Here is a 17788-nt window from a genome sequence, read left to right on the forward strand (position 1 = left end):
CTCTCTCATCTGGCTATCATATTGTATTTGAGCACAGCACAGTCTTTAATGTATTTTTCCTCTTGGCAGCTCTGTGAGGTAGGAAAGTAGTAGTATCACCATTTTAAAGACAGGAAACTGATGGATATATGGACACCATTTGACTTGGCCAAGGTCATACAAGAAATCTATGGCAGAGTATTGAAGTGTGATTTCTCAAGTTAGTGCCCTTCCTCTCTGTGTAGCTATTGGTTTCAAGTTTGAGTAGTGTTGGTATTGACGTCTTGCCTAATTTAGTGGTAGCATTTAACTATATTAAAAATGAAATTTCTTATTATCACTGTGTTAAATGTCATCTATTTTTATAATCTTCTGGGAAAAGAAAAAAATGAACCAGTCTGAACTCAGTATAAACATTCATTTTTAAAAATTAATACTATTAATAACTATTCATATTTGTTTGAATTTCAGCTTACATGAACATTTATTCTCAAGAAGGAGAAACTCAGGGTGACAGCAACTGGCACAATGATATTTTTTCTCCAAGTAAAAAGTGTAATTGCAGGATAAAGGGTCAGCACTTGAATTGAACTGGAAACTGCTGTCCAGTGTAGCAGACATAGCCCTTAGGGTCTTCATGCAGCCTCAGTGCTGTCATTGCATGTTGACAGTGACAGTTCTTTCTCCTAGTGCCAGGGGCAGTGGTATGGGTTATTAAAGGATATCTTTGCAGCCCCTTAGATGTCTGAAGGCTACTCCAGAAAGAAAGTTAATTTTGTTGATATTTTGATTGAGAAACACTCCCTACATACTAGCTGCTTTCCAAACAGTGAAGAAGAGTCCAGGTTCTGAAGTGCTTACAAGCTCTGGTCTGCCATTCACTTGGCGTTGACCAGAATAGGCAACAGTTATCGTGTATTGATGGATTTTTTTTGCAGTCCTTTTCCAAATATGCCCTGCACTGTGAAGTGACTGAGTGCCTCCAGTTCATAGTGACTTTACTGGAAGCATTCAGCATCACTCAGAATTGGTCCTGTATAGCCCAAGCCCCACCCCCTTAAGGAGTCAATAAAAAGACTCCCAAAGCCTTACTCCTGCAAAAACTTCTGCATCTGAGCCTATACATCTGTCTATGCATCTGAATCTATACATCTGTGTTGTCCCACTAAAGTCAATGGAACTATTCAGATACTTGAATGCTTTGCTGGATCAAGATTGTAAACAATATACTTGCTATCTTTTTGGCCCATTTATTCTTCTTTTTAATCCTTCCTATCCTTATTTTATTCTAAATAACATTTTACATATGGACTTACTGGCTGTTGGTATTCTGTATTCCCCTCCCTTCTTTTATCCCTAACATAACATGGTTAATTTTGTATGGAGTGGCATTGCAGTTGGGTTGGTGCCAAGATATTAGGGCTCCATCGCCCACTATAGTTAAATTCTGAATTTTTAATTGTAAGTGCAATTTTTTGTCCTCCACCAGATTTTTTTCTTATTGGACAGAGATGTTTTGAAATAACTTGTACACCTTTTCTTCAAAACCTAAATTAATTCTAGTGTTGTAGAGCCTAAACCTTTTGCTATGCACTTCACCAGGCAATATTATAACTTGGGTTGGCAGAATTTGTTTTTTTTATAAAATTTCAACAGACAGTATCAATGTTTATGTTTAAGCATTTTTTAGATTGTTGTCAACTTAGAAATTTTCATTTTTATAAAATTATATTACATAGTTTTTCTGTTTTTATCTGTGAATTTTCACAATAATGGGAAATTATGGTAGAGTCAGACAATAGGGGCTCAGAAAGTAATTACTTACTGATAGTAGATGTTAAGATTTAAACAATTAAAGCATAATAACTATTAAAACATAAATTGTAAATTTCATGCCAAAATATACAAAGCATATGAACTTAAATGAAACTCTCAGTTCTCAAGCAGTATTTTTCTTATGGTATCTGTAAATGTCAATTATTGATGGAAATATTTTTACTGGGGAAATATTCCTTTCATTATTGTGTGTACAGTTACATTAACATCTGTTTATGGACATCTAATTCTTCCAAGCCTACTTATAGTTGAGAAGGGAGTGTAATGTCTTCGGAAACTAAAAGATAAAAACATAGCACGTATATGAAATAGAGAGTGTTATTACTGAACGCTATTTAAGAAAAGTGGAAAAGATAAAATATTTGTATATTACCTGAAAACAGTGGTTGACCAGCTAAACTGCAGGCTGTATCAAAAAAAACTTTTGTCATGTATTATTAAGAATAATACTTTATACTTATATAGCACTATACATTTCAATGCAACTTTACAAAAGGAAGATAAATATTATTGTTACAAAATGATCATCTTGAGGGGAAAAAAGCGAAAGCCATAATTGAATTTTAAAAAGAAAAAAGGAAAAGACATGGCGCATAATATCAAATAATAAACTATGATCTTTATTTTTAAATAAAAAACACATTTAAAAGTTTAATGCCATTGAACTGCAAGTTTCATTATTACGAGACACAAAGACCTAATTTAAAAAAAAATAACTTAAGACTGAATCTTGCTTATTTGTTGACAAGCTGGTATAATGACATGACTTCTTTTATTCTAAAAAAGTCCCCAACCCTTTAAAAGTCACTGTATTTGCTATATATTCAGTGTTGATGTAGACATGTGTGTCCCAGGAATTTAGAGGAACAATTTGGACTAGGTAATATCTTTTACTGGACCCAGCTTTGTGTGAGAGACAAGCTTTCAAGTCTACACAGAGCTTTTGTTCTGGTCTGGGGAATGTTGGCAGAGTTTTTGTCGTTCTTTTCATGGACATCATGACTCTGACACATACAGACTTGGGCATGATGCCAGAGCTAGATCTGAGTGGGCAGACCTCATTGTAGGACTCTGGACGTTATTTCCATTTTACAGATTGGGAAATTGAGGACCAGAGGTAAAGTTGACTTGCCCAAGGTGAAACAGAGAATCATCAGCAAAGCTGGGAATAGAAAATAGGTCTCCTGATTACCTATCTGGTATCCTATCTGTTGCAATGCACCAGGTTGGAGGATTTAGAGAGAACTTCAAAATTAATTTTTGTATAATGCTATTGGAAACAGTGTACATATTGATTCAAATGAAAATGTTTGTCACAACAGCATATCCTGCCAAGATGGCACTTATTAGTATGTTATATAAATTTTGAATCAGGGTAGCAGAGCAGACCATGTAAATGTCTGAAATTTCATTTAACAAAATGGGGAAAGACTTGCTGCACATGGCTGATGTTTAGACTGTGTTTTGTGATTGTAACATCAGTAAAATATGGGGCTATTTGAAATTGCACTTGTCTGTTTTAATGATGAATCTGCTTCCTTTTTTTCTTTATGCTGTCTTAAAGGATAACTTTCAATTGTCAGTTTTAAATGTGAGGAGTTGACTGGCCTACACTGCCCAGGCTTCAGTTTCTAATTTTAAAAGTACTCTTGTTCTGCAGAGATTTCAAGCTCTTGTGACCAGCATTTGCATTTTAATGGTAGGATTATCAAAGTGGATTTGCTTTCTTTTTGCCTTAACACAAAATACATTTTAATATCGCTACCTTCTAGAATTGTTGATTTGTATAGGAAATGAAAGGATCCTGAGAAATATAAGCATGCTGGTCAATCCCTTGTGCTTAGTTAAAAATAGACTTGAAATATTTTTTATTTGTATCTTATCTTTGTTTTCACTCAGTCTTTCTCATATCTTTGTGCCGTGGGACATGTTTGTAACTTGAGAGATGATATCTGAATTTTCAAGTGGGAATGCTTCAGAATTAAAATAGTTTTGAGAGAAAACAAATGATGTAATCAGAGAAATATAGACAGGTGTTAATTATCTTACAGTTCCTGTTCAGGCAAAACTCATGTTGAATTTATTGCTTTACTTAGCACTGCCGTGTTGGGCCTATAACATATTATTACTCTTTGCTTTAGAAGAAGTTACACTTTCATCTTAAGCTAAGTAAGTTTTGTTAAATACACATATATCATCATTTTTCTTCTGAGGCTCTCACAGCACTTCACTAACATTAATTAAGCTACACAGTAATCCTGTTATGAGCTACTCTGGTGAATAAGTACAAAATAGATGACTGCCAATTTGGTGTGCAAATCATATAAGCTATGAACCAGAAATAGTACCCAAGAGTCTTGTCTCTGACTCTTTGCACTAACATTTGGTAACCTACCCATTGAAACTTCAATAAGGGATCTGAGCTCCCTGTGAACAGGTGCTGCTGCTGCGGAGCAGCCTCTGTCTGCAAACGGCCCAGGCTCATCATGGACAGAGGTTACTCCATGGGATGCTGGAGCAGCTTCTGTCCACAGGGGGCTCGGCATGCCCATGGGCAAGGGCTGCTGCCGCAGAGCAGCCTCTGTCTGCAGCGAGCCCAGGCCTGCTGCAGACAGAGGCTGCTTCACAGCAGCCTCCTCCCTCCCCCTCCCGCTAGCTCTTGCCTGCCCCCCCCCACCTGTCTTATCGGGGGAGCAGCATGCGGGGGGAGAGCAGGGAAGGGATGGAGAGGTGTGCAGACAGATCTGGTTCTTGTGGGGAGCCGACTTTAAGCCAGTTCCTCATGGACACCAGCTCCCCTCCTCAATCCCCTAGCTGTATCTGATACAGAGACAACAAGCGGGAGGGAATGTGTATAGTCGACAGGATTAACCAGTAAGTTCACTCTTATTGGTTAATCTTGTAGTTGACTACACATTGATATCCCTAATTTGCAGCATATTCGTATGTAGCATCTCATACAAAAGTCTTATTAATTGCTTGATAGTTGATCATTCCATAGTACAAGTATTAAATACAAAGTGCTGTATATTGTAAAAAAGCAAGGGTGTGACAAAAGGTAAATAGTTGTTTGTTTTACCTGAGAGCTTTGGGGAGAAAAAGAATAGGGAAATATATGGGCTAACAAAATAGAATAGGAATGTTTTATTAGATGGAAGGATTGAATGCGAGGCTAAAAAGGAGAGGTGGAAATTAATTTGAAGAGAATTGATCAAATAAAGAAAGAAAGAAATTGAGGCTGTTCTACGTGATGGAGGATTGTGGAAAAGAAGTGTGTACTCTCCACTGTTGATAAATGAGAGTAACAACAGTCTGGTACTGGAAGCACATAGGGGCTATGTCTAGACTGCAAGCCTCTTTCGAAAGAGGCTTTTTTGAAAGATACTTTCAAAAAAACCTCTTTAGAAAAAGAGTGTCTAGACTACAACCAGTACTTTCAAAAAAGCACAGTTTACATTATATAGCGCCTTTTTTCGAAAGAGCACTTTCAAAAAGAGGCATTATTTCTCATAAAACGAGGTTTTTCGTTGTCAAAAAAACTGCTGTGTTCTTTCGATTTACTTTCGAAAGAATGTCGCAGCAGTCTAGATGCAGGGGAAGTTTTTTTGAAAAAAGGCTACTTTTTTTCGAAAAACCCTGTAGTCTAGACACACCCAGGGTGCTGTATGAAGTTCCAAAAATTGCATCTGCTTTCTATCCTCATAACATGTTAAGGTGACAGGATCCATATTGGAGCAGCAATGATTGTGTAGGAGTCAAATCTAAGACGAATGGTGAGATTGTATGTTCACAGCACAAACAGAGAGAGAGAGAGCGCGGGCGCGTGCATCATTTCCTTTTAATCCATTAAACTGTGCTTTCCATGCTGTCTAGAAATAATGTGTAATATCAGTATGGAACTTTCAAACTGCACCACCTACTCAGCTTTGTACAAAATCATTATTAATGATTTATCTAGAAGTCTTTATAGCACATTTTGCAAAGTCATGTTAGATGTGTGTTTATAATACTTGGGTAGGGAGCACAGTACTTTGTCAATTCTATCTGCTTTCTTGATCATACTTATAAGTGAGATGACTCATCTTTTTATTTTCCTTCTCTAAAAGAAAAGATAACCTATTTGTTTCTGAGGATGAAGAGAAATCACCAAGTAATTTAATCCCCAGAATTACATTTAAAGGCTTATCTTATTTTCATTGGTTTCTTCTTTTTCCTTAGTAAGAACTGTCATATTCCAATTAAACTATACATTAGATTTGAGTTTTAAATGTTGAGGAGAATAACTGCTAACTGACCATTCCAAAGGGTAAGAGAGGAATTTCATTTTAGGAAAGTTTAGGGAAAAAAAGGTAAATGTTAACTCCAAGAGGCTCTGGGAGACAGACCCATAGTCTCCTATAGACAACCACCTAATCTCAAGATGATTCGTACCAACAACCACAGGACATATCACACTAATACCAACTCTGGTACCTTCCCTTGCAACAAACCCTGTTGCCAGCTTTGTCCACATATTCACTCGGCTGATACCATTATTGGACCTAACCAAGTGAGTTATAAGATCAAGAACACATATTCCTGCGCATCCAGAAATATAATTTATGCTATCATGTGCCGAAAGTGTCTGTCTGCTATGCACATTGGACAAACATCTCAGACACTTTGCCAAAGGATCAATGCCCACAAAACAGATATTAGACAGGATCACAAAGAAAAAACAGTTTCTTGCCATTTCAACCAGAAAGGACATTGTCTCAACGACTTGATTACCTGCATTCTGCTTCAAAGGCCTTTTAAGACTACACTTGAAAGAGAATCCTCTGAACTGTCATTCATGCTTAAATTCTACACTTTATGCCTAAGTTTGAATAAAGACTTTAATTATCTTACCCATTACAAAGATAGCTTTCCCAATTATCACCTCTAACATCATTAGCTCACAGACATTTACCACCTCCTCCCCATGCCCCTTCTATTCTGAAATTTGATTTGTCCTTTTCATATGTGTTCATTTTTTCAATTGCATCCTTTGGTATAAATGGTAGTGGCAATTTTCTTCCACTATTTGATCTGAGGAAGTGGGTCTGGCCCACGAAAGCTCATCACCTAATAAACCATCTTGTTACTCTTTAAAGTGCTACATAGTCCGGTTTTTTGTTTTATACACAGACATGCCAGTTGTAGATAATGAATGAGCAAGGTTTCTGCTGGCACAATGTGAGCATTCTGATTTTAAGAGTATTGGGATATAATTGCCCTGTGCCCTAAATACATGCGTTTAGGTATTTTAATTGTCATTAGAGAAGATCAAAATGTTTCAATAAGTTTATTTTTGTAGGTTTGTAAAAATATATTCTATTTTTAAACAAGAAAATTTTAATGAAAACTTGTTACCATTGATGATGGTTTTTTGTGACAAATTTTGCCCTTTCTAGGTATTTTTTTCAAATTTTTACCTGGATTCAGGAATCCTTCCTCAAATTTATAATAATCATTTAACTTTTTTGATAATTTTTTCAATAAAGATTTCAGAGAAAATTCACAAACATTTCAAAAAAATTATCTTATCTATTTCAAGTCCTCCAGAATAAATGCAACTTAGAAATGTTTGTGCATAGCTAGTTTTTCATTTTTCTACCCATTCTAATTGTTGTTGTTCTTTTAATCAGTTGCAAAAAGAAAATCTTTTACTAAAACAGAAAGGTTTTTACACTGCTGTTGCTGTAACTTCAGGCTACAATTCTATATACATCTAAATATCTCTTTCAAACATTTCTTCAGGTCTTTTTAACATAAAATGACTAAAGATGGATCTAAAATGAAATTAAGAACTATTTGTTTTACGTGTACAGGCAGTCCCCGACTTACGCAGATCCGACTTACGTCGGATCCGCACTTACGAACGGGGCTTTTCTCGCCCCGGAGCTCACGGGCGGCGGGTCGCCACCCGTGTCCTCTGGGGCGAGAAAACCTTCTCCTGGTCTCCCTGGTCGGCTGGGGGGGTCCAGCAAAGCCACTGGACCCCCCCAGCAGACCAGGGACACCCGAGCAAAGCCGCCACCTGGGTGGCTTTGCTCCCGGGCAAACAAGCAAAGCCGCCCAGGCGGCGGCTTTCCTCTGGTGTCCCTGGTCTGCTGCGGGGGTCCAGCGGCTTTGCTGGACCCCCCCCCAGCAGACCAGGGGGACAGGAGCAAAGCCGCGGAGCACGCCCGCAGAGGAACAGCCCGGGCGCGCCTGGCCTGTCCCGCTGCGGGTGTGCTCCAAGGCTTTGCTCCCCGTCTCCCTGCAGACCAGGGAGACGGAGAGCAAAGCCGCTGAGCCCGCCCACTGTGGGCGTGCTCCAAGGCTTTGCTCCTGTCCCCCTGGTCTGCTGGGGGGGTGGTGCGGCTAGTGCCCCCCCCCCCCAGCAGACCAGGCTTTTCTTGCCTACCCCTGGGGTAGAGCAGCTGGGGGCTGCCGTGTTGGTCCCGCAGCACCACTCCGGACCAACCCGGCAGCACCCCAGCTGCTCTGCCCCAGGCGTCCTGATTCAGCTGCTGCTGGTCAGTTTCAGCAGCGGCTGAATCAGGACGCCTGGGGCAGAGCAGCTGGGGTGCTGCTGGGTTGCTCCAGTAGTGCCAAGGAGCCGCTACTGGAGCAACCCAGCAGCACCCCAGCTGCTCTGCCCCAGGCGTCCCCAAGTCAGCCGCTGCTGAAACTGACCAGCGGCTGACTACAGGAAGCCCGAGGCAGAGTTGCTCTGCCCCAGGCTTACTGGAATCAGCCGCTGATCAGTTTCAGCAGCAGCTGACTTGGGGACGCCTGGGTTTCTTAAGTTGAATCTGTATGTAATTCAGAACTGGCATCCAGATTCAGCCGCGGTTGAAACTGATCAGTTTCAGCAGCGGCTGATGCCGGTTCCGACTTACATACAGATTCAACTTAAGAACAAACCTACAGTCCCTATCTTGTACGTAACCCGGGGACTGCCTGTATATTTGAATGATTGTTCTACTTAGTGTGTTACAAATACAGGAGTAATAAATTGCATTAGCTACTTATGATAATTTGTTCCTTTGGCATTCAGTGTTTAGTCAACCATTCCTCCGCAAATGTATGGTTTTTCTTTTAAGGTGCTGGGAATGGGTAACACTCCGCTGCTAGCATAGACAGCTTAGTCCATTCTTGTATTTTCCATACATACTGGAAAGTGCTATGAAGTGGGTGGTGAAGATGAATGTGCAACAGGGAGCAAGTGCAATACTTAGTTGCCAACAAAAGAGGGATAACGCCAGCTGGACTTCCTTCTTCGTGCTCCAAGGTGTTAAGGAAAGATCTTTGTGATGCAGGACTGGAGAATGCTGGCTGGTAGGATTGTATTAGACTACAGGAAAGCAAGAAAAGAAGCTCCATAAGATTATGTGCTTGGTGATGCTTTGGTAGCAGGAGTCCAGAGAAACAAAGAGTATATTTTAGAAATTAGAAAGTGTTGGTATCTCACTGGGGTGGTCAACTTGAACCATTTGAAAAGGGTCTGATTTTCATGGTGTTGCTCAGCATTTTCTGAAAACCAGATCCCCTTTACAGTATCGGAGTGGATATCCAAAATTGAGGTTCTCATAATCATTCGACATTAGGGTTGCCAGATGGCTGAAACAAAAATACTGAACACTGCCCCCCCCCCCCCCCCAAGAAAAAAACCACAGGGAAAAAATTGTGTTGAAGGGGGGAAAAAGGGGGGGGGGGGACAAAAACAAAAAACCAGACATGCTTCATGGGGGGGAGGGGGGGGAACCGGCCAACAAGGGATAAGTGCTGGCTGGGAAGGGGGGGGGGGGCTGGAAACAGCTAACTGGGGGGGGACAACAGGGCTGGCCGGGAGAGATGGGGGGGCCAATGGGAAGCAGGGCTGGTCGTGGAGGGGGGCTGTTGGGCGGAATGGGGCTGACTGCGGGATATCAGGGGAGGGGAGGCTGGCCGGGAGTAAGGGGGGGTGGGAAGCACAGCTGGCGGAGATCGGGGGTCACGAGGGTGGTGCCTGGAGGAAGGGGGAGTGGGAAGCACAGCTGGTGAGAGGGTGGGGGGGTGCAGCGGTGGCCAGGAGGTGGGGGGGGGGGTGGGAAGCAGAGCCGGTGGGGTTGGGGAGAGGTGCAGCAGCGCTGGCTGGGGGAGATCAGGAAGAGGAACGGGCCAGTGGGAAGCAGAGCTGGGAGGGGTGGGGTGTGCAGGGGCCTGGCTGGGGAAGGTCAGGAAGGGAAGTGGGGGAGAACCTGCCGGGAAGGGGAGTGGTGAGCAAATTGGCCAGTGGGGAGTGGGACTGACCTGGGCATTTGCTGCCTGTCCTGCGCAGGCTCCCGGCGACACACAAGCAAGGAGGAGCCTTCCCCTCCTCCTCACACTCAACCGACTGAGGGCTCCCGGCAGCAGTCGCAGCCCTGTCTCCCAGCTGGGACTCCCAGCCACTCCCCCTTCCCTTGCCAGGTTTCCGTCTGGTGCGCAGCTGGAAAAGTCAGAAAATACCGAACATTGCACATGTCCTACAATACCGGACACCTGGCAACCCTACTCGACATGTATGTTACAAGAATGTGATCAGGGAAAGTGTGGGACTCTTACTGAACAGGGAAGGCAACATAGTGACAGATAATGTGGAAAAAGTGAAGTACTCAATGCTTTTTTTGCTTTGGTCTCCACAGACAAAGTGAGCTCCCAGACTGCTGCACTGGGCAGCACATTTGGGGAGGAGATGAGAAGCCTCTCAGTACTGAAAGAGCAGGTTAAGGACTATTTAGAAAAGCTGGACATACACAAGTCCATGAGATTGGAGCTCATACATCCGAAAGATTTGAAAAAGTTGTCTGATGTGATTACAGAGCCACTGGCTGTTATCTTTGGAAACATTTGGTGATCAGGAGAAGGGCCAGATGATTGGGAAAAGGCATATATAGAGCCCCTCTTCAAAAATGGGAAGGAGGAGGAGAAGCTACAGATCAGTCAGCCTAACCTCACTCCTGAAAAATCATGGAGGGGATCCTCAAGGAATCCATTTTGAAACGCTTGGAGGAAAGGAAGGTGATTGGGAACAGTCAATATGGATTCACCAAGGGCAAGTCATGCCTGATCAACCTGATTGACTTCTATGATGATATAACAGGCTCTGTGGGTATAGGGAAAATAGTGGATGTGATGTTTCTTGATTTCAGCAAAGCTTTTGATACTGTCTTCCATAGTATTCTTACTGACAAGTTAAAGAAGAATTACCTAGATGAATGGACTATAAGGTGGATAGAAAGCTGGCTAGATCATTTGGCTCAACAAGTAGTGATCAATGGCTCAATATCTATTTGGCAACCGTTATCAAGCGAAGTATGCCAGGGTTTGGTCCTGGGGCTGGTTTTATTTAGCATCTGCATTAGTGATCTGTATGATCGGTTTGTTTGCATTATCAGCAAGTTTGTGGATGACATAAGCTGGGGAGAGAGGTAGATATGCTGGAGGGTAGTGATATGGTCTAGAGTGACCTAGACAAATTGGAGGATTGGGCCAAAAGAATTCTGATGAGGTTCAACATGGACAAGTGCAGTTTCCTACATTTAGGATGGAAGAGTTCCACATACTGCTGCAAGCTGGGGACCACTGGCTATGCAGCCGTTGTGTAGAAAAGTACTTGGGGATTACAGTAGATGAGAAGCTGGATATGAGTTAACAGTGTGCCCTTGTTGCAAAGAAGGCTAACACCATATTGGAATGCATTTGTAGGCGCATTGCCAATGGATCAAGGGAAATGATTATTTCCCTCTGTTTGGCACTGGTGAGACCACATGTGGAGTATTGCATCCAGTTTTGGGGCCCCCCACTACAGAAGGGATGTGGACATATTGGAGAGAGCTAAGCGGAGGGCAACAAAAATGATTAGGGGCCTGGGGCACATTACTTATGAGCAGAGGCTGAGGGAACTGGCTTATTTTATCTGCACAAGAGACGAATAAGAGGGGATTTGATAGCAGCCTTCAACTACCTGAAGAGGAGTTCCAAATAGGATGGATCCAGGCTGTCCGCAGTGGTGGCAGATGATATAACAAGAAGCAATGATCTCAAGTTAAAGTGAGGTAGATCTAGGTTGTTTATTAAGAAAAACTGTTTCACTAGGAGAGTTGTGAAGCACTGGAATCCGTTGCCTAGAGAGGCGGTAGAATCTCCATCAATTAGAGGATTTTAAGGGGAGGTTTGATAAAGCCCTAGCTGGCATGATTTAGTTGGGGTTGGTCCTGTTTTAAGAGAGGATTGGACTAGATGACCTCCTGAGGTCTCTTACAACACTAATATTCTATGATTCAGTGACTTTATGGTAATCTTCATTTTGTAAGAGTGTGGGAGAGGAGATGTAAACTTTTTTTTTTCCCCTAAAAATAAACACAACACCACGCATACAATAAATGTGTAACTGGGCAGTAGTACCATGATGTCTTTGTTTTGGTCATTGCAAGTCTATCTCTGGAAATTTTGACAGTTGTCCGCCTTGCCATATGTAATCACAAATCTAAGGACTGGATGATGCAAACCAACTTGTATCATTTATTACAGTAGCCCTAAAAAAATACTCTGTGAAGTGTGAAAGCATGTCGCTTTCACGAACAGAAGGCAGCCCAATAAATATATATTACCTTGTCTAATATATACACTTGTCTAATCTGCAGGGCTTGACAAACCACGGTGAAATCTACTCGCCAGCCCCGCACTGCGCATGCGCCAGACCTGCATTGTGCATGCGCGCGCCGCTGGTGAACGGGGAGACTGGCTGAAATCTACTCGCCACGGGCAAGTAGATTCACTGATTTGTCGAGCCCTGCTAATCTGTACGTACCATCTTGACTTTCCCGAACTTGTTTCCATTTTGTAGGAAGCAAGGATGATTCTGTATCATCTCTCTTCATGACTTGGATTGCTTGTGACGCCTACAATAAATTGCCAGCTGATAATGGCTAGACAGATGGCCGGCAGGGATTACTGATATCATTGTGTCTCTTGCTTATTTATGTCTTTTAAAAAAACAAACCTACAAATAATACACATAGCTGTTCTCTCTCCTTCCACTTTTGTTACACCAGTTTATTATATTTTCTCTTAAACTAACTTGTCTTAAATTGAACTGTACATGTGGACCCTGCTGACTGCATTAAAATTGATGAGGGCCTGATTGCATATATTAAACTGCAGAAGCGATGTCTTAGTTTGTAAGCCTGATGAAGCAGGGGTTAGTACGAGTTAGTATCACACTGAACACAGCTGGTGACACGGGAACCACTGGCCGGGGAAGGAAGCCATCTGCTCTACCCCTTCAACATGAGGCCCTAACCCTTCTGCCCCCCAGTGTAGCCTTGAGGCCCCCCCATTGCAGCCACTAGACCTCACCCCAGACTAGTGCCCACAGCCCCAGAGTGCCAGGAAACAGAGTGGGCAGGGCTGCTACAATCCCCTTTAGCTCTGGAGTGCCAGTGTCATAGCTCTAGCCCCTGGAAGCGGGCTGCAGAGTGGAAGCAGGGGTCTGGGGGTGGCGCATGGGTGTTGCACACCTGGCTGTGCCATGGTAAAAATAGCAAGGATGGTTCAAGACTTGTGTGAGCCTATTGAAAGTGTATCTGGAATAAACTTTACATGCTTGTGCAGCACTGAAAACATAGCTTTCAAGTATATTTTAGTGTTGCAAACCGCAAAGATTTCGGTATCATGGAGTGGAATAATTTTGGCTGAAAAATCACAAGATGTTTTAAAAAATAAAATTTGGTCTCTGTTTGATCCTTTAAGATTCATGTTTTCAAGATTTTCTCTAGAACTAGGAGAGCTAGAAACTTCTTTAAAAAACAAAACAAACAAAAAAAAGCCTTGAGATTTTCCTGTCTTCGTGTGACTCCAAAGATTGGATCTTTAAAGAAGACAAAGAATATTGTAAGATTCACAATAAAATCATGACAATACTGTGTACATCTGTCTCAGGAATGATAGCCAAATTATTAACTTTTTTTAGGAGTACAATTTCTATCAGGTACTAATCAGAAATACTGATTTTTTTTTTTAAGGATACTGTGCCAAATTAGTAGGTGGCTTGTCCCAATATTTCATGTAAAATGTAACTAAGCCAGAGAATGACTGTATATTGCTGTTTAATTTGCTACTGTTTAGTATTCAGTGGAAGTGTAAAATTAGTGTAACTATTATAGCGTGGGCAGGTGGTTTGGCTGGAAAAGTTGTCTGAGCAGAGGCTTCCCCAACTTAGCCCTGTTGATGGCTATATCTGGCTACAAATCTCTCACACACGGTAAAGTAAAGTAAAGGGCTGTATGTGAGGTGTATGGATTGCAAAGCAGCTCTTCGTAACTTGGTTAACAGCACTCTTGCACAGGTCCTGTCCCTCTTCTCCATGGTTGGTGTGGCAAGAGCTCCTTCTCCTGTACCAGTCAAGGTTAATGACTCATCACACACACCGCCAAGAAAATAAAAACAGATTTCAAGAAAATCATCTGGGGGCCTGTAGGTGCTATCAGAATATAAAGAATCATAATGACTGATATGCGGCACATCTTTTGTTTAATAAACAATAAGGCCCTACTTGAATTGAAGGATGATTGTCAACTAATACACAGCTGAGTTGCATAAAAGACATGGAAAATTGCAAAAAAGTAATAATGGACCTTTATTAATTGCAGTAATTTGAAAAAGCTGGAGAAAAAGTGGTCATTTGGAAAAGTCCTATTAAGAACAAAAATTCGGAACAGTATAAACAATGTTATGCCTGCTAATCTTTTTCACAACTAGACATTTTGCTGCAATTATACTACAGTCATTCATGAGTGGGGCTGAAAGTGGGAACATCCGTCGTTATCAGCTCAGGTAAATGGGATTCTACTGTACTCACTAGGGGTGGAGAAGTGTGTGTTGCAAACTTCAAAAAGTATGCAAAATTGCAGACTGTGCAAAATAAGGGAATATAATATTTTGGGATCTGCAATTTCTGCAACATCACAAATTAAGTTAGACCTTAATAAACTGTATATTTACATGTTGATTTAAAAAAAAGAAATAAAAATCGAAGGGGAGTATATTTTATCCCTGCCAGTCATATTTGGGATCAAGATAAACAAGGATGTTTAAAAAAAAAAAAATTTCCTTACCCGTATAGAGCCTTGCACTAGAGTTTGGGCTCTACAATATCTGTTGTTGATTTTTCTTATTAGAAAAGTGACCTTAAATCCTTGCATCAGTGTGTGAAATTTTAATTTATAATAGAGAAGCAAAAGATGTATCGCAAAGACAAGAAAGCTGTAATACTGTATGAACAAGATTTTCAAAGGCTTTCCTTTTTGCTGATTCTATTGTGTTCATGTCATTATAACAATGCAGTCAGTTTTTTGTGGAGGGTTTTTAGTGCTGTCAATATTAATTAAATGTAAGCCAACAAAATGAAGTTGATGTTAAAGATAAAACTATGGAACATTTTCAGTATTTTACTTTTCAAACAAATTTGTCATCATCATACATTGTAGAGACCCATACTGAAAATGACCTGATCCAAAACTTCTTAAAGTCCATGGATGGACTCCTGTTGTGGTTTTGTTTTTGTGTTTTCTTTTTGTTTTGTTTTCTGCCTTTATCCCTATTAGAACTTCCCAAAAAAACTCCCAAAACCAAAACTATTAGCTATGAGTAGGAGTATGAGGACCCAAATTGTAATTGCTTTTGAGCAAAAGTAGGGAACCTTTTTTGTGTCAGGGGCCACTGACCCACAGAAAAATCAGTCAGGGGATGAGAAGCAAAAAACAAAAAAAACCAAACCTGCCCCTCACTGACATGGCCCCGACGAAGAAGGAGAAAGACACTTCCCACGTTCCCCAAGCACACCAGAGATTGGGGGGGCCAGCGTAGTAGATTTTGTATGGTCTGGTCTCACAGGGGGAAGGGGCTAGAGCACCAGCGCTGGCTCCCCAAAGCTGGAGGGAGCCCTGAGCCTCGGGGGGCTGGATCCAGACAAGTTAGGGGCCACACTTGGCCTCCAGGCCTGAGGTTCCCCACCCCTGCCCTTGAGGTTTTGGGCCCAGAAAGCTCACGGGAGAATAGTAAAGGGTAACACAAGCTTGGGATTTCTGTGGGGGGTATGTGTACACTGCAACAGAAGCCCAGTATTGAAACTTAGCCTCAAGCCTAGCCAGCCTTCCATCCACACACACATGCCACTAGCTCAAAGCTTGGACCCAGAATTCTGTGACCCTATAGGGAGTGGAGGGTCTGAGCCTGAATTGAGTCAGGACTTAGGGCTTACTTACATTGCAGTGTTAGATATACCCTGAGATGTTGGGCTGTTAGTAAAGCTTTTGCATTGCAATGGGGTGTATTAAATGCCTTGCTCTGGCTATTTCCTTGGGATAAGATTCACCTTTGTTTTCATACATTTTAGCTGATTCAAAAGTCACCTGAATGGTCTGGGCAATCTTTCTTCATAAATACAAGCAAGTGCCTAAATAAAATTGGAGATATTTGAGCAGCTGTGGTGTCAGCCTCTGTGGTCAGATGTTAAATTTAAATGAAGGAAACTTCTTCAACATAATCTTGTAAAATGAGAATTGTAAAATTGAAGTCCTAATGTTGCAGATTTAGGTCCTGATCCTGGCTCTATACAGGACTTCTGATTTCAGTGGGGTTCCTTGTGGGTGCAAGGATCCTTTGAGCAGAATCAGATGTAGGATGGGGACCTTCAAGAGCATTATTCCATTTTAGTGAACAACCAAATTTCAGGAAACAATCATTCTGTTTGGGAAATGAAGATTATTTATTTAGACTGATGAATTCTGTCTTACAATTCAGCAGGCATTCATCTTAGCCTCTGAGTGTCCACTCAACTAAATTAAATCAGAAAAAAGTGTGAAAGGTCAGAGCAGGAGATAAATGTTTTTGAAGGATAATTTCTGTTCAAAACATTAAGATGACATGATTCATTTCAGGTGTATATTGCAGCCTCCCAAGTGGCTTCATTTGCTAACTTCATGCAAATTATAAATGAGAGACCAGTCATAGCAGGGTTTTAGCTTGGTTAAATCCTGTAGGAAGAATACAGACTTCTTTAATGTGAGAAGGAAGGAGCCACACAAACCCTCTATTTCCTCTGCAAATTATGTTCATAGTTCTCATCAATTAGGAATTCCGGCTAGTTTTAAAAGGGTTGTTGATGAAGGGGTCTAGATTCAATCTTGGTGAAAGGGGGCCTGGCTCCACAGTTGTCAGTAGAATTGAGAGTTTGGCCCAGGGAGTCTGGTAGCCTTTGAAGTGAGGGGCAGAGGAAAGTGTTTTGAGAGAGGCAGATTGTACAGGGACCTGAGGACATGTTTACTCTTTCTGTAGTGGAATTCTGGATTACCACATACAACATGTTTTTGTTAGTTTCAGAGGTATCTGATGCTTTCCAAAAAGACCTGACAGTTGGGAGAATTCTAAATTGCTTGACAGCCATAATAAAACAAGTCCTATAATAAAATATGTCCAGCTGTTCCTGAGAGCTGCATGCCATTATGCAGAAAATTACTGCTTTGTAGATCTTATTCAGAATTTAAATGTGGCATTGTTTATTTGCCATATTCGTTAATTGAATCTCTTGTGAAACACTTGTTAACACTTTACACAGTCATGGTAATGCTGCATTTGTTTGGAATCTCTTCAGGTTGTACTGGTGAGATGGAATGAACCATTCCAGAAACTGGCAACCTGCGATGCAGATGGAGGAATATTTGTTTGGATTCAATATGAAGGCAGATGGTCTGTGGAGCTTGTGAATGATCGTGGTGCACAGGTTGGTATGAACATTTTCTCTTCAGTGAAGAACAGTTAAATCATTAGAGAAAAGGTTCAGAATAAACAAGATAAAAATGCAAAGTGAAGTCTTCCTTTTTTTTTTTTAAAAAGAAAAAAATGTCTTTATTGAAATGACTGTACAGAGAATGTCATAGAG

At 41.4% G+C, this 17788-nt stretch overlaps 2 protein-coding genes across 5 annotated transcripts in view; both read left to right on the forward strand.

The window, feature by feature from the left end:
* LOC142827931 (uncharacterized) overlaps positions 1-17788 on the forward strand; it is a 239617-nt gene that overhangs the window by 195101 nt on the left and 26728 nt on the right. The window lies entirely within an intron of this gene.
* TULP4 (TUB like protein 4) overlaps positions 1-17788 on the forward strand; it is a 275668-nt gene that overhangs the window by 163533 nt on the left and 94347 nt on the right. For 3 of the 4 annotated variants that reach the window (XM_075924531.1, XM_075924530.1, XM_075924533.1), the window contains one exon: positions 17501-17629. The exons of the other annotated variant lie outside the window; for it this stretch is intronic. In XM_075924531.1, the coding sequence (XP_075780646.1) occupies positions 17501-17629 (129 nt within the window). The remainder of the gene's footprint in view (positions 1-17500; positions 17630-17788) is intronic. 4 annotated transcript variants of the gene reach the window in all.

The sequence above is a fragment of the Pelodiscus sinensis genome, chromosome 3 (genome assembly GCF_049634645.1).
Source record: "Pelodiscus sinensis isolate JC-2024 chromosome 3, ASM4963464v1, whole genome shotgun sequence".
In the NCBI taxonomy this organism is placed as follows: Eukaryota; Metazoa; Chordata; order Testudines; family Trionychidae; genus Pelodiscus; species Pelodiscus sinensis.